The following is a 27,876-nucleotide window of genomic DNA, read 5'->3' on the forward strand; positions in this document are numbered from 1 at the left end:
TAATGCTGATGATATTTCACATCAGTCGACATAATAAAAATTCTTTTATTTTAAAAATAAATATGTAAATATTTTCACTGTACAGACATTATACTTACAGTGTACATCTTTTTTATAAAAATATTTAAATACTTTCACAACTTATTATATTATAGTGTACCTTCGTCCAACGAGTTTCCTTTTATTCTTTCATTTAATACAATAAATTTATTCTACGACCAATATTTAAATACTTTCACCATAGTGATTATACTTGCAGTGTAGACCTTCTTTATAAAAATATTTAAATACTTTCACAACTTATTATACTATAGTGTACCTTCGTCCAACGAATTTCCTTTTATTCTTTCATTTAATACAATAAATTTATTCTACGACCAATATTTAAATACTTTCACCATAGTGATTATACTTGCAGTGTAGGCCGCCTTTATAAAAATATTTAATTACTTTACTTCAAATATTTAAACACTTTCACAAGCCATTATATGTACTTGTTGTATACTATAGCGTATGTATACTTTCGTCCAACGAATTCCCTCTTATTCCTCTCTTTAAACGTCGGCGCCCTTCCGAAAGGGCCGCTAAAAGCAGAGACAGAGAGTGAACCGTAGGTCGTGAACTTCGTTACGCTCGGACGAATGTTCCCCCGGGAACCAGTGTCAATGTCTCTGGGCAGGATATCCTCGGTGCTTCAGAGTGCTCGAGTGGCCGGCCACTCGTGCGTTCTCTGTCTTCCACGAGGAAAGAGGACCCAGAATCGTCAACACCCAGTTCCCTATGGGATCTTCTGACCCCACCTTCTACAGCACGGCTGTATTAGTTGTCGTTGTCGGTCGCGTAGGGTCGGAGTTCATTGTGCCACAAGTGCATTCCGAGTGCCGGCGACGCCAATTGTTCGTCACGAAGCCAGTTGTGAATCGGTCTGTGAAACATTCGCTGACGTCTTGCTACGTCGTTCGTCCGCGCCTCCGACCTTTCTTTCGCCGACTGTCCAGGATCCAATCTGGTGGATCCATCGCGGGCCCGTGGATTCCTCGTCCATCGATCCACGGTACAATTTGGTTCTTAAGCCCAGTTAATCAGTTTATACGGATTGTGCACCAGTTGTGACCCATGTGATCTATGCACGGTAGCAAAAGTTTGGAATCGCTCTTTTAATTGGAGCAAAGAGCGATTGTCGATATTTTAAACGGTTGTAATTTTGTAAAAAGAAAATCAGAAATTCATTTAATCTGATTTCGAAGCGTTGAGTCTTTACTTTGACGCAGCTCAGTTCGTCCCTTCTCAGAAATGTAATTTTGCGTCATGTAAATCGGGTGTAAAAGCGAGGATACTTCTACTCTGAGAAACTATAAAAATTCAAACGTCTCTAGAAACATTCACAATTTTTTTTTTTTTGTAGATAGAATCACCACAGTCTTAAATATCAACGACCTCCTTAAAATTGCTGTACGACTTTTTTCCATCATTTCATTGAACTACAGATTTTAACGTTGAGCGACGAAATGTTGGATTTTTCTCAAAATTTAACAAAATGACGAAAAATAATCGCACAGGTTATTTTAAGAGATCATTGTGAAGAAAAAAATCACTATTCAAGATCGTCGTGAGTCCAGTCATGAGAAAAGTGTTTCAACGTTTGAATTTTAATCATTTTCGAGAATAAAAATATTCTTACTTGACACGGAAACATCTTCGAGAAAAACGACCTCAGAACATTTCGCGTATTACTATGATTCGATATAAATGTGATTCGAAATTTGAATATATTTACATGTTATATGCACTGTATGTATATTTTATCATCAATTTTTCATGGAATCAGCAAATCTACGATATAACTATGAATGACATGTGTGTTCGATCGGGGATACATATTTTCTGGAAATGGAAGGTTAATCGTTCTTCTCAAAATATTTTAGCACAATCGAATTTCCAGTATAATATAATAATTTTAGCCTACTGGCAATGCTCCATCGTTGTAATGAATCCTTAATTCGAAATTACTTTTAACCAGCAAATTTAATTAAATTTAAAATTTCATATTCTCGTACATTTAAAGTTTCATATCCTTATGTTCCACGTATTTTTACACTTTTAAATTTCTGCATAATAAGCTTCCAATTTTATCATCATGATGTAGTAGTATCACAGATTGCACAATATTATAGAAAACGAATTATACAATTTTACCAAAATTTCCGAATGGACCAAAATCTCAACTTCGCGTTCCCCTAAAATATTAGTCCCTAGTCGAACGTTTAGTCGTCAAGAGTATACACAGTTGATCATATATATATATATATAGTAGCAGTTTGTTGTTGTTTCCTAGCTCCAATTGAAACGCCTTCGCGGAATCGTTCCTTTGTGCTTGATAAATCGCTTTAACGCTGAAATTCTCGTTGCACGAACGCAGCCTCGTGGCGGGAACTATTAGGCGAGAGGAAGTTTCCTCGGCTGAACCCTGAAAACTTGTGAGAGCTTTTCCAATTAATCCGTTCGTTCCAGCAACGCGTCGGCCGTGTGAAATTTTAATTAACGCCCGTACAGCGAGCGCTTGGCGAAAGAAGAAGAAGAAAAACGAAAATGAGAAAGAATGAGAAAGAAATTCCAACACCACGATGAAAGATCACCGCCGGTTACATCATTAACAGATTTTTCGTCAGACCCCTGTCGAGTCCCACGTGCGATTGATTCGAATCGCGGCTGCTCGCGTGTCCTTTGCCTCACTGCCATGGGAAACCGTATCGTGTTTGATTATGCAACGTCTCTTTGGAATTCCTCGAGTCTCGTTGGAAATCATGTACTGGAGCGTGTAGAAGGCAGAAACTCCCAAGACGGTGTAATTATGGATTCTCTTGATGAAAATTAACCTCGCCGTGCATAATACGTGGCGGAACAATTATTACTCTCCCATCGACCATACACGGAGAGCCGTGAGAACGATTCCCATCCGAGGGAAGAAGATGCGTCGATAGTTTGAGAAAGATTCGCTCAACTTTTTTCCTTCTTAACTTTGTGTTTCGATTTCTAAAGCAATTGCTAGGTACGTACATTGACTGCCCTTTGTTGCTTATTTTGAGCAACAAAATTGATACATCGATTGAACGTTACGTGAATAATAAATTCGAAACTATGTTTCGTTATTGTTATTTTAAGATTCTTGCCTGTAAAATTTTTGTAGATTTTGATTCTTTTTTTTTTTTTTTTTACTTTTCCTACTTTTAACGAGACTAGGGTTGTTGATTCTTGTCTTTAAGATTATTTGTAGTTTTTTAGACTTCACTAAACGAAAGGGACGCGAGTGACATTTGTCAACACAAGCTTTTCTTCTCGTTAAATATTTTAACGTTTTAATTTTTATTGTAACATATGATAATTTTGGCAGAGATCGTATTTACAAATATTATTATCATATTTTTACTAACATGTAGTTATCTTATAATTGTACAAACTATTCTGCTTCTGCACTCAAATGAGTATCATCCTGCGATCGCCATTTAAGGGTTAATAACTGTACGGATGTACTAATTACACGTGCATTTGGATACAAACGTGATAGAAACCTCTCTCTTCAGAATACAAATTAGAAACGATTTTTTCTCTATAAAAAGAAAAACATCTCGAAATACATTGTCAAAAAAAAAAAAAGGAAAAAGAAAAAAGATAGAAGAACTAGTTCAAAATTCACATTTTACAACGCTATATTTACTTTGTAATTATTAAATTAAAACTCGAATCAACAACTGATTTTACAATCCGCTAATTATTAAATTAAAACTCGAATCAACAACTGATTTTACAATCCCTAACGTCTAGATATATCTGGCGTCATATCAAAATTTACCACAAAAAAATAATTAAAATCTCAAAATCATAAAATCGCTAACCGTTGTATCTTCTTCGGTTATATCGCGACTTCATTCCGCATGAATGACGAATGAATTTGCTCGACGAAATTTGGAACACGGAGCTTTAGTTTGCACAAGCTAAACTGTTTCCGATCGGCAATTCACCACGCCTTCTCTCTCGATACACTTCGCCAACAAAGTCGCCAACGATCACGTAACACGTCGCGTCTCTATGCATGTACCTCCGCAGCGAGTTGAAAGAAAACGCCGGAATAAAGTCATTCCACGTCGTCGGAGCCAATTTCGCGTTTAAAACGGGGAATAGAGACATTCGTATTGGAATTTGCATTCCACGGTACAACGAACCGTGGTGTGTGCACCTGTTTCCTCTCTGTCGTAACGACGATCGACTTTCCACGGCTTTCATTGACGACCAGTCGGAGAAATGGAAAGTCGTTGAAATTAATCGCGCGGTTGTTGATCTTGCAATGAGCGCCTGTGACAATTGAAACGCGACATTTATCTACGATGAATCTAGCGACAATTAAAATACACGTTTGATGTACGAGCGAGAAACAACTAGAGATTGGTGCATGGAAAATTTCTGTTTCTTTTAGTTTTTCTTAAATGAAACATTGTTTCTTTCAGACTATCGTATCACTTACGATAAAGAAAATATAAAATTATTATAATATTTTGTATTATATTATATATATTGAATTATTAAATATTATTATGTATATTACGTTTCTTCGAATATGATTTGAAATGGTGAGAACTAAGTCTTAGTTTTTACAGAATAGCGTTTCGCGAAAAATTCATTACACCTTCATGTGTTATAAAAACAAGTCGCAGTGGAGAATAAAATTACTAAATTTCAAGAACAAGTTAATTAAAATTGATGATTTAGACTTTTTGATACATTTACATGAATCAAAATTACATTAATAATTGGAGGTTTAATAATAACTTTTTTGTAGCTTTGAATGATAGTAACGAATAACAAGCACATGTTAATTTCGTTTGTATATAATTATGAAATTGTTGAAATAATGAACCTTTTGTGGTGAAGAAGAATTAGAGCCAAAGACGTATTTACAAACAAATTTCATACCCACAAAGTTCACTCAATTTTCATAATTTTTAACTAAACTAAATCCAGCTGCACTTTTTAAAATTGTAAAATTTAAATAATCGCTCCAATTGTATGTTTCTGGCATTACGAAATATTCTAAACTTGAACAAAATGTAAAGATATTCTCTCCCTTTTCTCAAACATTGCAAGACTGAAAGAACAGAAATTGAGTGTCTCGTGTCTCGCTGTGCAACTCAAAGTTACTACAAACGGACTTCGCGGGAGGGAAAGAAAAGGTGAAAGTTCATTAAGGCAAAACCAACTGGTTGAAAAAAAAGAAATATATCAGCGACGATGAGTGAGAAATGGAATTCACTTAACCGTGACAGCTCTACGGACGGTCGAGATTTCACTGTGCAAGGTCTCATCTCCGCTTACACGAAACGAATTAATTAACTCGTTTGAATTTCTTCTTCAAAGCCAAGGTTGAGGATGTGGCCGGGGATAATCGGATAATTAAGATCTTCCGCGTTAATCTTCCACGTTGATCTGAAATCTAGGTAGTAGCTTCTGTACTGGCGCGCATCGAGATGATATCTCGTTTTGGGTAACTTACAAGCCTTGCTTGATTCATTCAACGCCGGCAATCACCTTGCCTTTTGACAGAGTGATACATCAGGAGCGTCAAGGGACAAACGAGACATTTCTCACGATAGTGACAGTACACCTAGTATCGAAACTATTTCTCACGTGATCGTGTCTATATAGTGTTTCAACTAGAGAGAAGGTTCGCGTCTTCATGTTCACATGCACGACTTTTAATTTACCACTTTTACAATTTCTTTTTTTTTTTTTTGTTTTTTTTTTTTTTTTTTTTTTTTTTTTTTTTTTTTTTTTGATTCTGTGATTATAGTGCAATATTACAAGTGTTCTGTTCTTCTATTTGCCGTTTGCTTTTCTTCAATTTTTCATTTCACTACAATTGCTTTACTGTAACTTAATCTGACAATTGACGAAGAAAGCTACTTATTGAAAAACGATTGGTAAGTTCAAAAAATCTATAAATGTTGCAAGTGAAGGGATTTTTGATGTAACATTAAAAATTCTTCATTTGATGAAGTGTAGTCTTTTCTAAACATAGGATTTTGTAAAAATCGAAAATTCTAGCTGCTCTTTCTCCAGCTTGTACAAAATGAACATATTGTAAGTGTATTCATCGATATTTTTTACTGTCGAGTAGAAACGAGACTTAAATATAATTTCATTCGTATAAAATATACTTAATGAACTGTATATTGAACTTATCATTAAGGGAGTGTTCTAGTGTAAAGTGCGTGTTTTTTTAACTTTGTTAAGGAATTTTTTGCAAAGAAATTATACCTTTTGCAGTCAAATTGTACGTATTTCAACAACGTTTTAAAGTCTTTTGGGACAAAAAAGTTAAAATTAGTGGCACCGCATACTCTCAAACATAGTCGTTTTTAAAAAAGATAGTCCATGATTCCGGCCATTCTACTCGTCGGAAATAAAAAAACGTGAATGTTCCTTAATTAGTATGAGTTTGGCTGTAGCAGATGCCAAAACAAAAGAAAAAAGTCGGTAATTAAAAAAGTGGCGATACTTTGAAGCTCGATTATCGATTTTTGCATGTTTTTGTTAAACTTCGAAAGCCTAAAAAAATATAAAACATAAAATTTTTTGATTGATTCTGGTAGAGACTATAGCCACATATGTACTTTTGTAGAGTCAATTGGTCAAGTAGATTTTGAGACACGGTTCTGAAAAACATAGTTTCCAAAAAAATGCCTTTAAAGTTTAGTATTGCGGTCACAATGACGCTGGTCGTCGCGTCTTTCAAATAATCATAACATCGTAAATTTTAGGAGTTCATATGTAAGGTTACAGAGATTTATGAATATGCAAAAGAAAAAAATCGATTTTTTTCAAAAGTTCACACCCCCTTAAGCTGCAAAAGTATAAATACATCAAACTTGACTTGTATAAAATAAAAGTGTACTCATCGAAGTATTTTTATTCTCACGACTACAAATACAGAATTTAACTCAGATTCGTAAGCACGTATTGGACAAAATGCTATTCCTACGTTCCGAGCGTGGAAAGAGTGGCAAGAGATTGAATTATAAACCACATGTCGCTACGTTTCGAAGTTGTCCAACCAAGAACGACCGAGCGGTTAGTCGGTGACATTAGACGCGATCGAAAGTGTAAGTTTGTCGCTTGTTGCGGTCTGTGGGTGCCATTATCGATTTCACGGCGTGCTCATAGTAAAACAGATACGTACGATTTGTCAAGATATTATTCTGTGAATGACATTTGAATCTACTTTTTATTAGGACTTTTTTCTCATTGAAATTATAATTGGTTAAGTAAAATTAAGTCTTTCTATTTTACCAATTTTTATACCGTGATATTGGTCTTGATTTTATGAATGAAATTTCAGTCCATTTTCATTCAATTCTTGTCTTTGAAAGTATAATTAATTGAAAGTACAATTTGAAAGTATAATTAATTAGAGTAAAATTAAACCCTTTGTATTCTGTTGCGATACCAGTCTTGGCACAAAGGATTCCGAATGAAATTCAGATATATCCTTCTTTCAGAAATTCTTATCTTTGAAAGTATAATTCTACTGTTATTATGGCGTTATATTGTAACAACACAATTAATATGAAAATTTATGACAAGTTTACAAACATTTAGAACATTGAACCTCAAGTTGAAAGAATTTCACTCTAAGCACGTGGTATTATGAATTTTCGAAGCGAAAAGAATTGAATTCTATCTTTCCTACATTTTTATATTCTCTCTTCTACGTTCTATTATTTCTTTATCGCATAACTTTCATACATTGTTTCACTGTTTTCGTCCTCAACGGGTCTCATCGGAGTTTTATTATTTACACGGAGCTGTGTGTTTATGAAATACGTCGAGTCGGTTGATTACCGCCGAATAAATCAGCCAATTGGAGCAACTTAACATTTCCTGTCGAGAAGGACGTCCTTTGAAAGAGATCGTTCGTCCCTCTTACGTCAAATATGGGCGACGCAATTTCCGGTAACAACGTCTGAACGCAACGCCGTGCGTTTCTTTCCACTAGCCGCTCTCTTATTTCCCGTTCACAATTATTTCTCTGTGCAAAAATCTAGCCTGGCACGCGAAAATAGCAGGAAAGAAATTTCGTTCTTTATGGACATTGAAAAATCTCTTCTTTGCAACGATCTTTTAAAATTTGTTGTACATAGAAACAAACAAATATCGACAATTTTTCATCGAGTAATTTCGCCAATATTTTCTATACTTGTTGCAAGTTCCATTTGTATAATATTATCGATGTATTGTAATCTTCAATTAGTCTCCAAAATATTGTCTCTCAACTTTAAACGTTACGATAACAAAATGTTACGATTTCTTACAATTTTTCGATAAAATTCAATAAAACAGAGAAGAAAAGCTTTCGTCGCTCGTGAAAAGAGAAACTTTGATCTTTAAACTGAAACGATTTTACAGTGATTTTCTAGAGATGAGGCTTCGCATTTTATAAGATCAGTTTAACTGATGTACGATTTTTTTTCGCGAAATTATAACAGTTTCAAATATCGAGAATTTTTTTCATCAAGTACACGAACAATTTTGCGTTACAGAACACGCTACATATATATATATATATATCGTAATTTTTTTCTTGCCAAAGATATTTGAAAGTTCCGTCTCACGTTACTTTCCCGCAAGACGAGACAACGTCTCAATGAATATAATTGGGCTAATAAAAAATTATGAACAGCGGCGAGAAGTGTCGCGAAACGGTTTTCTTGTACGGTGACATCGAGCCGCGTAACATGTCTTACTGCCGATAGTAACGGGAGACCTTTTCGTTTAGATACCCGGTCATTTACACCAGCTGTTATGTCGATCCGTTTCCGGCGAAAGAATGACACTTGAGACAACGGTGGCGTCCGATCGACGTCGATGTCCAACAACCTCCTGCACCAACGTGTCATTTTGAAAAGGCCAATTGAACGTTCACCCTGAACCGTCCAGACTTTCACTGCAGACAACCTTCGACAAACGTGAGTACCGCGAGTCAAAATCCTTTGCTGCCTGAGGTCATTGTAATTATGCCTATTTTTATACACAGGCTGTCCAATTGCAACCTGAAATTATCTTTCAATTTACCCGATCTGCCCCCTGATCCAATTGCAAAATGAAATTGTCATTGTTCTTTTGTCCATTGTCCGAAATGTTTCAGACATATCTTGCTTCGAGATGGAAGTGATTTCGATGAAATCGGTTTTTATTTATGGATGAAGACGTTTCAAGATCAACGTAATTTCTTTAGAATCCTGTATCTTTTTTTTATTACCATCGATGCATCGTTTCATTTTTTATTAAAAAAAAAGGTATTGGTCTATTTATGTCAGAAGAAACTAAGGTCTTCATGATCTAGCAATGACCATTAGCAAAAATACAAAATTCGCTTATCTAATTGCTGTAATTAAAAAAGAATTAAAAGATCGAAACATTTCGTCAATTACCGTATCGTTGGTCGCAAAAAAAATTATTCTACTAAAGATCTTCATGACTGAGGAATGACTATTGAATAAAATGCAAAATTTACTTATTTAAGAAAGAATAAAAATGCTGAAACATTTCATCAATTTTATTGTTCATCGCTTCACAAACATATTGCATAAATATTTTGCGTATATTCGTCTGTCATATGGACTTTCTTCGTAAACATCATGGTGTTTTATTAAATTTGAAAGAAGATAATGGAGATACATTGACACGGCTCTGCAAGAGGTTAATCGAGAAAAAAAATTAATCGAAAGCTAAAGGGGAAAAAATTGTTTCAGCAGCTGAAATGAGCGATTCGAGGATCTGGCAGGTGGTCCTATCCCTGATTATATCTTTCTCGAGGATACTCTCAGCGGACAACGTATGCTCGAGGGTGGAAAAGTGAGTATTTTCTGATGTCGGTTTTGGTAACACAAACATAAAATTCACTCTGCAATAGTTCGAGATAATTTGAGAGATGAAAATTAATCCCGCGAACGTTGAAGCGAAGCGAAAGTTAAAGCAGCTTGGCGAACGAACCTTGACACTAACCTAGAGTTCTTAATTTAATACGCGTGGCCAGTTGGTCCCGGCACGCCGCCGGTGCTCTCCCGATAAGGAAACCACGAGACACAGGTTGATACTTAATTGATCAAACATTGCAGCTACACGGTCACTTCGATGGAAACGTACACGGAGCCGGTTGTTGTGAACACGTTCACCTGGTGTCTGCAGATTCCACCCAGATGCCCAAAGACACGGACAGAAATGAGGCAACGATACCGCGTGAAGGTGAGCATATCTTGCTCTTGAATTTTTTGCTCTCTTAAAATTTTTTTAACGAACACTTCACGATGTCCTTTTTAAACGGACAATGTGTTTATTACTTGTTTATTGATCGACATTCAAGACACAGCCTCCTCTATCGCGCCACAAAACAATTCGAGGAAGCCATTTGTATTAAATGGAAAGCAATTGGTGATCGATAAAATTGTACATCGAATCGTGATAACTTCATAAAAGACTTTAATTAAACGCGTGGCCTCGACGTTATTTATTACTAATTGATACAGTCAAGACAAAAAGGGAATAAAAATCTTTTTTCTATTTCGTGTTCTGAAACTTATATAACGATACATTGATAATAAAATCGTAACAAATTATGAAACGTAAAAGGAGAAAATTGTATTTCTTTTCTTTCTCTCCGTGAAATTGAAAAGTCGATTGGAGCCTGAATGTGTTAAATTGTTTCGAACCATGACGAATCTACGTCATTAATGGGAGTTTTTCTCAACGTGATACAAGGAGGGACCAGAAGCCAATCAATCAGTGTAAGTCATTTTCCATTAAAAATAAATCCTTGTTACACACAAACTTCAGTCTATGGAATAGTTTAGTTATAATATCATAATAACTATATAATATTACGAAATCAAAATCATTCACAATCAATATCATAATAATTATATGATAATGACCATATCAACTGTTCCGTTGACTGAGAATTTTAGCAAGAGGAGGATATTTCCATGGCATAAATTATTCTTAATGAGAGGTGACTTGCACAACTTCTAAAACCCTCCATGTAATTAGCGTAAAAATTACCAAAGAAGAGAGAACTGCATGAATGGACAGACAGATTGAACGTTGGAAATGCCAATGTTGTTCCCTCAAAGAAGAAAAGTCGAAATGAAAAATATTTCCTCTTACAACTTACAACTTACAACATCTGCAATGTACTCCGTATTATTATACAGAAAACCAACTTATACTTATTAAAGCCAAAACATCTTGTACAAAAAAAGAAAAAAAAGAAAAAGAAAAAATAAACAAGAGGGTAAAGTTTAGAGGGAAGAGATTGCAAGTTTCGTAATCTCGCTGGAAATTCTTACGAAAAAAATATTCAAAACACAGAGGAGAGGAAAGATCCCTTGGATGAAGCCAAGGGATTTGCAATAAATCCGCCAATGAGCGTGTAACGTTGCCCGTTACACGGAGCAATAAAAGCATGGTGGCAAGTCCCCTTCGTTTTTCTCGTTTCAGCCCTTCTTGCTCTCACGGTCGATAAGACCGTCGTCCGAGTTAATTGCAGGGAAAGCGACCGCCTTGTATGCTCTGTCTAATTAAACGTCTGAAAAAAGAAAAGTATTGCGAACGCAAGAAACCATAGGTGTGTCTCCGCTACGGTTTCGACGTTCGAGCGTCGAAAGAGGAACTTACGTCTGCAGGAGGAAACGGGGAAGGAATTTACAAAATGGCGGAATGTTGAACCTCCGGAAGGAACGTTCTTTCTACAGACTGCCAAAGTTTTCCTCCTGCGTTCTGTAAGAAACGTCTGATAGGATTGATTGCAAACGTTTCGACAAGTTTATAACAAGTGAAATATATTGTCTCGAAACGTTGTTTATTTGTTTAACTGTTTTCTGTTTAATTAGTATTAGGTTGATGGATGTGAAATGTTTTCTTGGATGAAACTGCAGTATTAGTGTTTGAATATCAAAACAATTTCTATATGATTTCATACTAATGATATTCTTAATGATCAACGAGCTTTGTTAAGAATTATCAATATCAATTAGTCTCGGTTAATAATTATCGGTTCTAAAATTGAAAAATTTATGAAATATTGTGTCTTTCTGGATCTTTTGTAATTAATTTACAGACGCACGAAAAATTGTCTAAAGATAAAATAAAAGATATCTTTAATCTATCTTAAATGATAAAATATTTTTAATAACTTTCGTGATATGAGAAAATTATCTGATTATGAAATAATGATAATGAGAATCTAAGATCTTTATTATAAATCTTGGCGTTGAATATATCTGATTTGTAGTAAATTTTTTTATAGTATATTAAATTATATTAATAATTTAATACTTCTTTTTTAATCAATATATTAAATTATACATTTATAATATATTATTATATATATTAAATTTTTTTATGATTAATAGTATTATCAATATGGTTATTGATAAAATAAAATATAATTGAACATTTATATATATGCGCCAACCTAAGAACTGAAACACAGTTTTTTTTTTTTTTCTAAACAACGTTTGTTACTTCGTATGTCATTAACGCTTAAACATTAATTTAACCGAGTCGTTTAACTGTTTCCTGTTATCAATAATCAAAAACTGTATTTGCACCATTGGATTAACATAGAAATTAGAAATTATTGAACCAGCGCGCACCGTCACGTACATATATTGTAGAACTTTTATTGGTAAAGAGTTACGACAAAGAACACACGAGAGTTGCACAACCCTTGCAGAACAATTTCACGCTTCTTATCTCTTGCAGTATGACGCGTAAAAAGCTAATTATCGTAGGGAAAAAGTTTCTAAAGCGGCAGTATCTAGCATCAATCTTGCGAAAATGATATCACTTTCCTCGTTACACCGTGGAAAGTATCGTTGAAGTTGAGTTTCAGCTGGATATTTCACCGGCGTAATTAACACCGTTCGTACTGTCTCATGTTTTCGCGCCATTTTTCATTCAGGCTACACGTTCCATCGGGGCACATTGCCACTTTGCTTCTCCACATTCGTTTGTTCCTATTTTCTTTCTTCTTTTTTTTTTAATGAAACAACACTTTATGGTGATGTACGAGTCTCTCAGGAAGTAAACTAGTAAATAGCAAGCAACTATAATTTTTTTCTTCTATCCAGATGTTGTAGATATTACATAAACTATTTCCATGTAGTAACAGCATATTTTTATAACGAAGCTTGTAATTTTTGAAGCTTTAGATGCCTATGTTAAAACTCTAAGAAATCTTGCAGTCTTAGCAAGTTGTGAATGTTGACTCTTGTTAAATAATATCTAAGTGCCTTGCACCTTGATGGGGTTACCAGTAGAACCTATTTGAATTTCAATTATTGCAACGAAATTTTAGAAAATAGAAATTCGTGAAACCAAGTTTTTACCTGGAGAAACTTCTATTCTATGAATTATTTATTATTCGGTTAAATTCATTCAAATAAGTGAAGTTCTTGTTAGACATGATGTCATCACGAAGAATCTTAGATTCAAAGATAAATTGAAAAAAATAATTCATGTAATAATTTTATCATTTGTCTGTGAATGTTTCTATTCTTCAATTACTTCACATTATTGTGAATGTAATTATTTGCCTGAATTAATTACTTGAATTTCTTCAATCAGTATTTGTATACATCGTTCTGACTATCACTGTGATCATTCAATTATTATACCGAGGATGTAAAAGGATTACAACCATTAATAAGTTGAAATTAAAACTGAAATCACGATATTTAAAAAATGGAATCTCAGCAGATATTTATCTCACACGCTAAACATTGTAACGAATCATATATCTTGCGATTATTTTACAAATTCCTGTACATTACATGCATTTTTCAATGTTCAAATTTTTTGGCCTAATTCTTTTCTCTTCAATTCATAGAATTTCGATCACTGTTAGTTTCTGAGCGACTGATTATCCACATTTAACATATTTTGATTAGAAAGCATGGCTAAATGGAACGATTTTGCAATGCGTCCACGTCGGAATTAAAACAAAAAGAAAAAGCGATCACGATTACTCGTAAAATGTTTTGCGGGTAAAAGTAGGCCATTCCTGTAACCAATTTCTACCATACTGGCGATACACCGGTCGGATAATTACCATATATCGGCGGCATTAATTGCCATCGAGCAACAATAAATCAATACCTTCCTATTTATCTAATGGTAAATCGAGATCCCGACAATGATTTCGGTAGCCAGCTATGTACCCCCGATTGGAACCCGTTACACGCTCTTGCGTAACAATTTACGTCCACGCGTGGAGCAATTGCTACCGGAAGAAAGCAAGCGTAATGTTTAATGCAAATGTGGTCGAACCGTGGAAAAAAAAAGGACACGTCTCTGTTTCTCTGCTTCCATCGTAGACGTATACTTGCTGGAAGAGATACCGCGTGCATGTAAATTAACTCTGCTGCGTTTGTTGTATCATTTTTTTTTTCCTTTTTTTTTTTTGGTCTGATCCAGTGATTTTTTTTTATTGTTAAAAGATTTCTGATGCTTTTACACTTTTCAGTTGGCGTGACCATCTGTTGGAAGTTACTTCAACAGTAATAAATTTTATAGATCATTCACTACCATCGTTTAAAGTTGTAAAAATTATTATTGTAAAGTTATTTAATTATTATTAATATATATTATTGTATGTATGTATTATTATTAATACATATTATATATATGTTATATATTATATATGTATTATTATTATTAATATTAATATATATTAATTTTATATTATTATTATTATTAATATATATTAAATTTAAGAAAATTATAAACAAGCCCAGATCATTAACACTGAACGTCGTCTGACCCCTAAAGAATTAAATTTATGCTAAAGTTTTTCTTAAAATATTATAAAGTTTTTTCACACTCGGCAGCAACAAGAATGAGATTGGGATATAGAAATGTAAAGTTAAAAGAATTTGAAACGTTAGTTTGGAAAAATTATTTAAAACTTTCTTCTAAGCATGTCAATTACTAATTTATTATTTTCATATTCTGTTGCCAGAAGTCCACTGAAATATTTCAATAAATTATTCTACCTACTAACAGTATTATACTATTGTTCACTACATATTTAACGTATTGTTAATTAATTCTTAATCACCATGAATCGATTCAGTCAGTGTTGTCAAATTACTGTTTCGACAAGCATAGTCTCGCGGTATCTCTTCCACCAACAGTGCAACAAAACGATCCGACAGAGTGAGTCTTTCGTAACGGAACGTCGGTGCACCGATTGTTCGCCATCGATGTCGAATAAGCTTGGACACCAGCGTTACCCTTCTAACTTCCGATCGAAACTTTCTCCGATAAAAAAAATCAAACGACACGAATAAGAGGTTTGAATCGGTTTGAGTCGATCGTTTCTCGATCGAGTCAAGGATCGAACGACTCTACTCCTCGAATCCAGGCTGGTGCGTGTACACGCGGTTAGCCGATGATCGAGATAACAAATTGCCGGAAGAGAAAAGGAGTCTCGTCTAAATTTCTCGGTTTTGCAATCGGCTGCAGCCGCATTGAACTGTGGAACACGGTTAGACTGGAATGGAAAATCGCGAATCGCGGAGAACACGCGCCTGCGAGAGAGCAAACGCGTGCATCAGATTCCACTGCGTGCGAATATACTTCGCTGTTCAACTTTGGTGTATCATAAATAGATTCACGTTCTACCTCGAACCACTTCGAAACGCTGTTTTATATTCGTCGTCGGTGTTATTAAATTCAAATTTTAATGCGCCTCCTGTTCTCAATCTTCTCAAGTGAGCATTAATTATTGTACTCAACTTTATTTCACCGTATCAGATGTAAATATTGAATAATTTGTATTTATTAGTCTTCAGTTTGAAGAATTGAAATTTTAAATTCAAATGCAGATTTTATTAGACACAGTGAGAGTCGAAGCAATTATAATGAATTGATCAAAATTAATAATTATTGATAACTGTTCTAAATCTGTTTTATAACGTTGCGGGTTTAATTTTTTTTTTTTTTTTCGTAATAACGTGGTGAAAGATAAACGAAATCGATATCTAATAACTTTCGTAATAACGTGGTGAAAGATAAAGGAAATCGATATCATAATAACTTTATATTATGATTTATACTACAACTTTAACATTTTATCATGATTTGCTATTTTTATCTGATTTCTATATTTATCCGTATTTGCGATTTTTTTATTACAATATCAAAAAGAGAATTGATTCTAAAACCATTGCAAAACTTTGTATAATATAAAATTTAGCTATAAGTAAACATAATTAAGTTCAATCTAATTTACAACAGACACGACTTATAAAATCGATAAATCTCATAAAATTAAAAAAAAAAATGACGATTTTGAAAAACACCAAAGATGTAAAGAAATGTAGCGAAACGTGTAGCATTCGCGTATACTTCGCAAACAATGAGAGCGTATCCCTGTGAGAAAAAGAAGCATCGAATGTTCGCCATATATATATATCGTGTATTACTCAAGTCTCTCACGACTAGAGCGGCGTTTAATATTTATTACGTAGAGGAATATCACACCGTGTTCTGCGTACACGCCGTATAACACTGTTACATAACTTGCCTAGAGAAAGACACAGTGACTCACAAAGGTATTTGGACACTCGTCAAATTCAAAATTTTACTAACCTATACATACAATTCGTCGCAATATTTTAACGAACAGGCCGCGGATCTTCATGCGGCATCACATTTTTATAAACGCAATAAAAGAAATTAAATCTACTAAATATCGCTACTTCACTTTAGATGTTTTATACATAATGCATACACTTGGCGAGATTTTGCATCCTTAAGTTATTAGCAACCGCGTAATAATAAACAGAGTATTCCAAATGCTAATGAAATTTCAAAAAAATATTCTATAATTATACGTGTTCGTAAATTTTCTAAAAATTTAGAAAACTATATTTACTATAGCATAGTGTATTCTCAGGAACATTTTACAAGGATTCTGACATTTTCGTGAGTCGTTAGGGGAGAAGGAAAATTTAACAGCTGAGTTGTTCGACAATCGAAAATAACCGATCGTCGGTCGATCGTATGGCATTGCTCGTTTCCGACTCTACGATCCAGGATTTCGTCACCGGTGTGTAACTGTCGATGACTATAGTTCCTTGAAACGTTCCTTCGAAACGTTCGATCGCAGACATGGCGTTGCACACTATCGAGGATGTAACTGATAACGTAATATCCGAGTTACAGAGAAAGGGAGAGAGAGAGAGAGAGAAAGAGAGAGAGTTAAATCGATTAGTAAAGTGCCTGTACGAACAAGAGAAAAGAACAAAACGATGATCAAAACAGCGGAGATTTTTACTATGTTTTTACTGTTAAAACATTTATTACGGCAAATGTCAACGATATCATGAAACTTGCAGAAGCCTTTCAGCGGAGAGAAATAAAAATTGAGTAATTTTTAATGCGCTCTCGTAACTATAAAACTAGCCAGGAACTTTCAATTTTTAGATGTTGACGCGATATGGAACAAATTATGCTTGCTAAACTGTGTCGGGAATCGTATTGAGAAACAACTTATCTTTTCCTTCCTTTCACTGGAAAAAAAGAGAAACGGTAGAAAGCTACGTGATTTTTGTTTTATAATTGTAGAATCGACGGTGAAGTAACGCGTTATATCGCATAACAATGAAACGCAGCAATTACAATGATAATCGAAAGAATTTTCCATTCAACTTTGCAAACTTTCAAATTGAACTGTATCGTGTTGCATTTTGTAATGAGAATCGAAAATTTTCAGTCTAACGAGGTGTTACGAGGTGTTCAGTCAATGCCAAGGAAACTTCATTGTTGACGATACGTAAACAATGAAAATATTCAAGTGTCGTTTATTGAAATGAGAAACTTTCTTTCGAAAAAATTTTTGAAAGCCTATTTTAAGAGAAATTACAAATAAAAGCAACGTGACACATTGGAACCTTTACAATACAAAGAAACAAATGAATCCTCAAGAAAATGTGCTCGATCGTGTGTAATTTCTCACGATGATCAAAAATTAATAATCCATGATATTCGATAGTCGGGGGAAAAATTAATATTCGATGTACGCGGAGCTATCTAGTGACACGATGAAACAAGGGAAGAACAAGGGACAGGGAGCTTAGCATTGAAACACGCGGATATTAATCAGAGTGATAGCAGTAACCTCGGAGATAGTAGTAATGGGAAGCATTGGTAAGACAATGAGAGGCAGGCCTTGAGCGCGTTTCAAAGTAGATCTAGACGTTCGTAAACGTCAGCGCGAATCGTGCCACGGGACGGAGTGACGTAGACTGTAAAAATTGTGAGAACAAGAAGTCTCGCGGATGTTTTTTCCGAAAGAAACTGGAATGTCCTAGAAAAAATGGAGTGGCCTGAACGATCTGAACGTGAAAATGAGATTCGAGGAAGGGGAGGAAACACCAGGAGACAGGATCGGTATTGACGTTCGATATCTCGAGGTCGTTTGACGTTTTCTACGGGCAAAGAAGAAGAAAAATGGAAGGAGAAAGAGCACCGATGCCGTTAATTACACAACTTTTCGTGAAACGTTACTACGTGAAACGTTCGATAGTTGGAGACAAGGGACTTGGCCACTTCTCACGAAACATCTAGGATTCCTGAGAAATTCGAGTTAGGATCGCACGCAGGAATTTCACATCTCTAAAAATGAAAAGAGGAACACCTTTTCTCTGAATACAATCATTTATAAACAGACACTAGAGTAATAAACGCAAGTGAAAGAAAAATAATTCGCAATCATATGAATTACAGTAGTAAAAATATTTCAAAAACATGGAACTAATCTGTGTTGAAAATTTAGTATTATCCAGATAGATAAATAGATTTTAATATTAATCGTAATTAATTAATTAAAAAATACGAATATTTTTGATTCAATGAATTATCAAGCAACTTAATTAATGTTTGTTTATTTATTTGTAATATATATTAAAATTACGTGTATTTTAATTTTAGAAAATATTTCTCTGTTTCTATCTGTACAAATAATTTTGTCTGTTACTGTATACATTATGTTCCACGTTGTATGACAAATTATCCTCGGTTGTCGAAATTAGGACGCTGATTATCGGAACAAAAACTAGAGTTGCGTGTCAAAAAGATATTTAACTTTAAGAAAAAGAAAAAGGATATTATGTAAGCAGATTGTGAATACCACTTTCTGTTTCTGTTGTGGTTAGCTACTACATCGTAAAAATCGTCACAACTATGTTACGTCGCCATTATTAATCATGCTAATATTCGTTCTCACCTCCTAATTAATTCGTTTCACCGATTGAACCTGTCAACCGATTATACAACATAATTAACCAAAGCGTTCTTTACAAGTTGTAGAAGAGAAATCATATCTAATACCGTTAATTAACTAATCGGTACAGTATAATATAATAATGTGTGCCTTATGTAATGGAATGTAGTAGAATGTTAACGGAATTTCTTAGAATTTAGCATATGTGCGCAAGATATACTTTAAGTGTCATTAAACGAGATACAGTTGGTTACAAAAGTATATTTCACGTGCAATTTTTAAAAATTTTAAAATTCGTGATTGAAATATGATGGAACAACAGGCATGGGTGTTATTCGAATAAAATGTTTGAGAAATGATGATTTGAATGACACATTTCATTCAACTTCCTCGTGTTATTTTAAAATAATCGTATGTTTATTTGAACGAGCAAACATTTTTTCTCTGAATTATTTGATTATTTGGCTATCAAGTAAAAAAATTTCTTATCGTCGTTTTGCATTTTCTATTTGTTTCTACAAATAGTTTCTGATTCTATTGTAAACTCCACTTTCTACTGGGATTATTTACTATTATAAAAAAAATTATTTGCAAATGATTTATTTGATTTGGATCCAAAATAAAGTCATCTACTTTTCCCAAGTTATTTTTGATAATAATGAAAATAATGAATCAGTGAAACAGCTCGTTATTTCAAATTGTTATCTTTTTTATATTTATTTCAAATAAAATTAATAGTGTGCATTTTTGCGAGTGTTTATACATTGTTGACAATTTTAAAATTCCAAAACTTTAGAAAACATACATACATAGAATGTGTAAAATATCCAAAATAAAATACGTATTGCAATATCTTAACTGTAATATATTGACTAAAAATCTATAATCGCGCAAATATCCACATTCTAGAATAATAATGTAAGTAAATAAATATCCAATTAAATCATCAATTTCCAGCTAATCAACAAGTAGAATGACATTTATGCTAGCAATCAAATACTTTTGCAAGCCACTGTACGTTGAAACTTAAGAAGGCTGCTTAAGATCTTAGTAATTGGGCTTCATGAAAAAACATGAATTGGAAGTAACGAAACACACGATAAGTACATAAAACTTTCAAGAATGACGGAAATCGTGCAACGAGGATCACGTGCATTGACTTTATATATGAGGCTGGCTCGCTCGAATGATCTGTGAAAACGAACCGATATTTCCCGGCTTGTGGGACTGTTAGATGAAATCCATTCGACACGCTATTACCGTTAGAACGCAGAACTGGCATCTGAACCGAGCATTAATAGTAGTAGTGGCGTAACGAACTTTGATCGATGTCGAAAGATTCATCGGAATCGTGATATGACGTCGCTAATTGACACATTATCGAACCGCTCCCTGATGGAATTTTAAATTACTCATTTTTCCATAGCGTGACTTTCAGCGAAGATCTCTTTCCAGATCCATTAAATCTCGTTGAAATAAATTTTGTTTCAGATATGATCCTACGATCATTTGCATGATTACATAAATTCAGGATTTTATAAACAGGACTTGAACAGAAAGATTTGTCTCGTATATCCGTGTTTAAATACATTTTCAATACAAATATATAAATATATGTATGTATAAATAATAAATAATAATAAATATATAAATATACGTATGTATAAATAATAAATAATAACAAATATATAAATATACGTATGTATAAATAATAAATAATGATAAATATATATAAATACATAAATATATGTATGTATAAATAATAAATAATAATAAACATAAACGTATATATATAATAATAATAAATGTGTAAATATATTATAATATAATATATTTTCTATATATATATTATATTATTATAATATATTTTCTATTGGATAGAATTTTATAATTCGCTATATTATATGATAATTTCATACAATTCAATTGTTTGAAATAAAATAAAAAGTAACAACTTTAAATAATGAACTGTCTCTTGAAGAATTCATTTCAGATATAGAAAAAGTAAGTTTATTGTAGCGTGAGATTCAAATAAATCACTCCTAAAATAACTTCTTATTTGAATCAAATTATCTGATATCTGTCATGCAATCAAGAATTAGGAAATATTGGAGAAATTGTTTGAATAAAATTTCATTCAAATTAAAAAGACAGTAAAACGATATTTCCATCAATAGTCAAATGATGGAACAGTCTAGAGAAAAATCATTCTCATGTTCAGATAATCTAATGAATGACACGCCATTTAAAATTGAATAATAACAACAATATCATCTATTATTCAATTCATTCATTTCTGAAATATATTATTTCAATAAGATCGAAGTCTATGGTAGATAAACCTTTTCACTACAATGTAATAATAATTTAATTTTCGAAAACACGATGATAATCTTGGAATCTCATCGAGTCACACAATTTAACTCGGTTCTCGATTCTTTCTCCGCTTAATTAACACGTTAATAACCGATATTATTAATCTGTGAGACATTCGATTGCATAACGAGTCCCTGGTTTCCACAGATAGATCCTAATTGCAACATTGTGTCGATTCGATGGCGTCACTCGTAAGACGTTAATCGACTTTATCGTTCGCAACGATCTCGCCGAGCCACCGTGACAGTGTCGTTCAAAGCAAATCGCGCGAATTCCATCCCGGAAAGAATGCAGTAAGCAATAGCTATGAACGATGACGTTTAACATGCAAAAATATCGAACGATCAATGCTTTGATTGTTTCATTGATACTAGGGCGAACGCTCTGTTCATTTATCGACGATCGTCTCGATTAAGAGTTACGCTGACATCTCGAATCTGATCTTGATCGATCAGTTTGGGTCGAGCCATTATTTAATCATCAATGTTTGAGAAAGAGAAGACTTTTGGAACGTAGAGGGTGTCTCTAAAATCGTGACAAGGAGTAATTCTATATGAAGGAAATGAATCAAAAGGAAGGAACAACATTTTTCTCGTTTGAGAAATTCGTTTTCGAGAAATTCGAGTTTGTGAGTTTGTCAGGTATTTCTGAATTTAGCGAAATCAAAACATTCGCAAAAGTGTGGAATAAAATTTAAGATTAATAAATAAGGCAACAACAGAATAATAAAAGTTTAAGGCCTGGTTTCTAAGAAAATAGAATTTGGACGTGTTTGGTTAAGAATTGTACACTTTTGCTTGACAAAATTTTTAAAAGGATTTGTGATAAAATTTCATTCGATTTTTACTTATTTTCACAGATAGAATAATCTCGTATTAATTATACTCCTTTGTTAGCTCAGAATGAGCCAAATTTAACTATATCTGAAAAAGTTTTTAATTCAATTTTCTCGAAAAAAGAAAATATTATTCTTTTTTCTTTGGCTTATTTTTCCATGAAAAATGTATTATTCACGTCGGCTTTTGACACGTGACATAAAAGTTAAAAAATTAATCCTTTAAAACCCGCATCCGCAATACTACGTTCGCTGTGTCATGTAAATTCTGCGGATTTTTATGCAAATATATATTTTTGGGAATATCGTCTTGTTTAGGTTCTACCCACTGAATATTACAGAAAGCACTGTATTTACATATATATATATATATATAAAATGCACTCTGCATTTATACATTCAAATACACTCTCTGCAATTTTGTATTCGTTTTATATTATTTAATTAAAAGTCCTTTTTCATAAAATAACACCTCATATGATCAAATAGTAGCCAAATAAAATTTTTTTCTAAAATTCAATAAAAAGTGTTAATAAAAATGGCACTTGTGCGGCCTTCAAACAAAGAGATCGCGAATAATGCTTAAAACTATCACTTTCATTCAGTGCAGGACAGAGCAAAGTGAAAAGAAAAAAAAAAAAGAAACGGTGAAACGAAAAGGCGCGAGGAAAAAGACAGGCGTGTAATTTACAGAGGTTGATTTTCTCGCGCGTATCCATTTACAAAAGGATTACGAACGTAACCGTTACACGCTTTCGTTCTCGACGTATCGAGATCTCGTTTCAGGAAGCTACTTCGGAAAAAGAAAAGAAAAAAAAAATAGGATCTTTTTTCCAAAGATCCAGCAGTCACGTTGCCAGAACACTGCCTCGTTCGATGGCCAAAGCGACCTGGTTTTTGTTTCTTAATCGCTTTTTCAACTGCAGTACAGTTTGAAAACTAGACGCTCATTGAACTTGCTCTTATATTACTTCGTTCGAATAAATTGCATGCTTATTTCGAATACTAATTAGAAAAGCCGAGGCAGATTCTCGTAGGGATCACTGGCAATGTCGAGGTGAATTTAATTAAATTAACTAAAGAAACTATCAGTATACTGCAAGAGTCTTCGTCCAATCTACGAAAGAATCATTTCAATTTAAATAAAATATATATTATCAATATAATATAATATCAATAATTATTCTTTAACGTATATATAATATAATATCAATAATTATTCTATAACGTATATATAATTTTATTGCTGCACGTTATTTAAATGAAAATGGTTGTTTAAAAAGTATCCGAATATTTGAAACTTAACTTTTAGTTATTATTATTTATAGTTCTTCATTCTAACGAAGGTACCTACTTTGCAAGAACTAATAACTGCTATAAACAATTACTTGACAAACTAATAGCACAATGATAAAATAAAAAAATGTTCAAAACATATAAATAGATAAATATGTATTTAATTTACTCGAGTTATAGTAGGTTAATAATAATACTTTTATTTAACAGACAGAACTAAAAACTAGGATCGTAAACGAATGCTGCGATGGTTACAAAACGATCTCGTCCAATGAAGAGACATCATCCGCAGGCATGAAATGCGTGCCTCTCTGTGAAAAATGCTCGTCAGGAATTTGTGTTTCTCCAAATCAGTGTCAATGTGTTCCCGGCAGTCAGGATAAAAATTGTCAAACTAGTAAGTCTCCATTCTTTTCTCTTTTTCTTTGTTAATAAAACAATCTCTTGTCTTTTGATCTTTCAAGCGATAATGGTAATAATAATGATATACGCTTCGTTTTATCGTAAATCACAAAATTCACAATTTCATAATATAATTGGACTTGACATGATTCAAAGAACGCAACCGAGTTGAAGTTAAAACACAAAATTTGCTTCTACGAGAAAAGCCAAAGAAACAAAAAAAAAAAAAAATACAGACACGGGAGAGACAAGAACTGTTTTCGTTGCGAACTTTTCAATTTGTGATCGATCGCGTATCTTTCGTTAACCGCGGCCAGATTCGCTCGGTGGATCGCGAAACGAACGAACTTCACGAAACTCCGCGTCAGTGCGGATATATTTCACGCTCAATGAAACAGGCCGACCTTCCGTAATCGCGAGAACGCGAATAATTTTCACCCGTTCGTTCTGTTACGTTTCTGAAATCGGTGATCCGATATTCCGCTCTCTTTCTCGCAACATATACGCACCGCTCGTGTATCGGTTACTCGAGAAAACGGAAAAGTAACCGACCAGCTGGCTTCGTTGCGCCATCGTCGGTTGCAATTATCTCGAGAGTAGGAAAAAAAAAAAAAAAAAAAGAAAGTGTAAGAAAAGATTCGAGCTTCACAGTTTGATCGATAATTACGCAGCTCACGCAGAAATCCGCTCTATTTTCGTTGCAGCATGTCCGCCGGGCACATGGGGTTTCAAATGCCAGGAGAAATGCAACTGCGCCGGGGACGTGCCTTGCAACCCCATCGATGGACACTGTGTTTGTCCGCCGGGATTACACGGGCAAATGTAAGACCTCATCTGTAAATCACATCTCTGATAGACGAGCAAGGGAGCGTAAATTAGAAAATTGTTAGTTTACCAGAAGAATGTATTGCGACATTGAAACTCAAAGTCCAATGTAAGATTAGGTGGCTTGACTTTGGACGTGAAAATTGGTAATTTCGGGGTTTCATCTCATTTCCCTTACAAAATGTACATTCTTCTGTTGAAAATGGCGTGTGTTAGTTCGACTAAAGTTTTATTTATATTCTGTTCCATTCACCGGAATATGTATCGCTAGTTTGTTAGAATAGTAACAGATTTTAAACATCGAAGAAGATTGACTCTAAATGTGAAATCTTCTCTTACAGTTAGAATAGATTAAAATACCATTAAATTGTCATAATATATGGAAACATTGAAAAATATTTTTTACAACTGAACTCCACGATGGATTTGAAACTTTGAATATTGAACGGTTAGAAAATTCAAGAGATCATGACATTTCGCCCGATAATTCAAAATTCAATAAACTAGCGATAAAAAGAAGATCGTACGGCAAATTTTGAAAGATTGAAAATCGCAAAGGAAAGACTTTAATCTTCAAATCCATTGTAATTCGATTCGTGAAAAAGAATCTTTCGATAGCCCTATATACTATAACAATTTACAGCATTTTCGAAAAGAAAAATGTTTTCACATTGTCGTCTGTTATATCTTAGGATAAAATGAGCGATGCATTTTGAAAGAGGAGTTTCTTCGAAAACTTTAAAACAAGCTCAAGTTCATTACCGCATAATTTCTGTTTACAAAATTATAGCAGTTTCAACACTTAGCGTTGCATTAATAGTCACTATAGTATAATACATAAAAAGATATAAATACTAAGGACATGATGCTATACAATATATACAAAAATGCGTGTAATAATAAAGTATTTTCGTGCACACGTCTATAAAAAACACAAGTCCTTGATTCCTTAATACACGTTCAAAACCACGACCTCCAGTTTAAAAAAAATATTTTGAAAAACCGCGAAGAAGAGAAATGTCATGACTCATCGTCGATTCAACAAGTTCTGATTGATTTCTACGCATCCTGTTTATCGTACAATCACATAACACACACTGTGAGCAACCTGTTGATTGAAACAGATGGCCTAATAATTGCCCCTATAATGCATAACCTCAGCAGACGTTTGCCACGTGTGGCACATATAATCACGGTTTTCACCTTCAGATGCAATAAGCCGTGTTCGAGCGATCGCTGGGGACCTGGATGCGCTTTCCCATGCGACTGCAAGGATCCGATCGGGGAATGTCATCCGGAAACAGGTCGATGCATCCACGAAGATCTGGATAACACCGTTCCCGTGCAGAACGCCAGCTACTCTCGGAACGTGAACGAGGAGAACAGCGTAGCTGTGAATTTCACGATCATTCAACTCGACAAAGAATCCTCGCGGATTTGGGAAACAACAGAGACCAGCACAGCAGGTAACAAATAAAAATCTCTACACGTTCAGTGAAGAATTCAAAGATGTATAAAAACGCGCATGTGTAAAATATTTCAAGCGGAGCGGTCCATTGAAGTAACAATTGAACGAATGAACGAAAATTTAACACCAGAGTCGTCAAAATGGCTGATTCTTAATATTTTATTTGATACATAACGCGATGCATTTTAGAATATATTTTCGTCAAATATAATACATAAATGTGAACGCTTCTGTTCTTCATTTTATTATCAATTTTTTTTATACTCTTTGCTTTTGAATTTCTCTGGTACAAGTTTTATACCTTAGTCGGTTGGTAATTTAAACGTTGAAGATGGAGAAAATTATTGTTCATAAATAAATTCACATTTTAATATATATTTAAAAAAATGGGATCCAATTGGACGATATAAAAATATTGAAATGTAATTAAATATTTAAGATATTGAAATGTAAAATATTTAATTGTAAGTTCATTGCCTGACTATAATTGTTTCTCAAATATTATATACACACTGTACATTCTTGCACATTTAAATCTGTTTAGTTAGAAATGAGATGAGCTCGCGTGTTCGTGCGTGTGCTGACTGTGAGATATTTATTCGCGCGTGATGCAACTTTGTTGACCGAGAGCCGCGAGTTTAAACACACGTCAGGCAAAATATTTTTCATTTGGATAAGATGAAACTCATGGCAAACAGGCTCGCGCGATTTACGTAATAATCGTCGTTTCGTTTGACGAATTGTTGGAAGATGTGCGCGAAACAGCTGTCACGCCGGATAATCCTGGCGTCAGAACAACGAGTCCGGAAACTAGCAGCGTCTCGACCTCGGATGAGAGGAAAATTAGGACACAGGCCCATGAGGATGGAAACTCGAGCACCGCCAAGCCTGTGATCGTTTGGGTTTCCGTGCCGGAACGAAGAAGAAACCTGGACAAGGACCGAGGGAAATTCGCGATGAAAACTCCGTTCGTGAGTCATGTCGATGACAACGTTAACCTGCACGACATCGGCCCACCTAAAACCGATTATGTCAAAAATATACACAAAGGTGCGTATATTTCTATAGAGTAGAAACGTGACCTTCACTTTCGATTTCAACAAACGACGATTTTACACAATTAATCCATTATGAATCGAGCAGTAATTCATTATAATTTCATAAATACTTCGATTCAATCATGACCATTTTGTACAATTAATCCGCTATGAACCAAACGTTGTCATAAATATTGTACTTTAATTTAATCGCGACTATTCATGCAACAATTCTATTACGAACCAAGTACTGAATCACATTTAAGGTTTTCTTAAATGTCATAAATGCCTGCTTGAT

At 34.0% G+C, this 27,876-nt stretch overlaps 1 protein-coding gene across 4 annotated transcripts in view; it reads left to right on the forward strand.

The window, feature by feature from the left end:
- The first annotated feature begins 883 nt into the window (after positions 1-883).
- Positions 884-27,876, forward strand: part of LOC122533096 — a 32,096-nt gene continuing 5,103 nt past the window's right edge. The window contains exons 1-8 of one of the 4 annotated variants that reach the window (XM_043662479.1): positions 884-1,054; positions 8,828-9,017; positions 9,804-9,906; positions 10,170-10,296; positions 24,057-24,243; positions 24,953-25,070; positions 26,283-26,539; positions 27,292-27,591. In XM_043662479.1, the coding sequence (XP_043518414.1) occupies positions 9,812-9,906; positions 10,170-10,296; positions 24,057-24,243; positions 24,953-25,070; positions 26,283-26,539; positions 27,292-27,591 (1,084 nt within the window). In that variant the 5' untranslated portion in view covers positions 884-1,054; positions 8,828-9,017; positions 9,804-9,811. Of the gene's footprint in view, positions 1,055-7,137; positions 7,155-8,827; positions 9,018-9,803; positions 9,907-10,169; positions 10,297-24,056; positions 24,244-24,952; positions 25,071-26,282; positions 26,540-27,291; positions 27,592-27,876 lie in introns of those variants that run through there. The other 3 variants (XM_043662478.1, XM_043662480.1, XM_043662481.1) reach the window with 3 other exon arrangements.

The sequence above is a fragment of the Frieseomelitta varia genome, unplaced genomic scaffold (assembly GCF_011392965.1).
Source record: "Frieseomelitta varia isolate USP_RPSP 00005682 unplaced genomic scaffold, Fvar_1.2 scaffold_493, whole genome shotgun sequence".
NCBI classification, from domain to species: domain Eukaryota; kingdom Metazoa; phylum Arthropoda; class Insecta; order Hymenoptera; family Apidae; genus Frieseomelitta; species Frieseomelitta varia.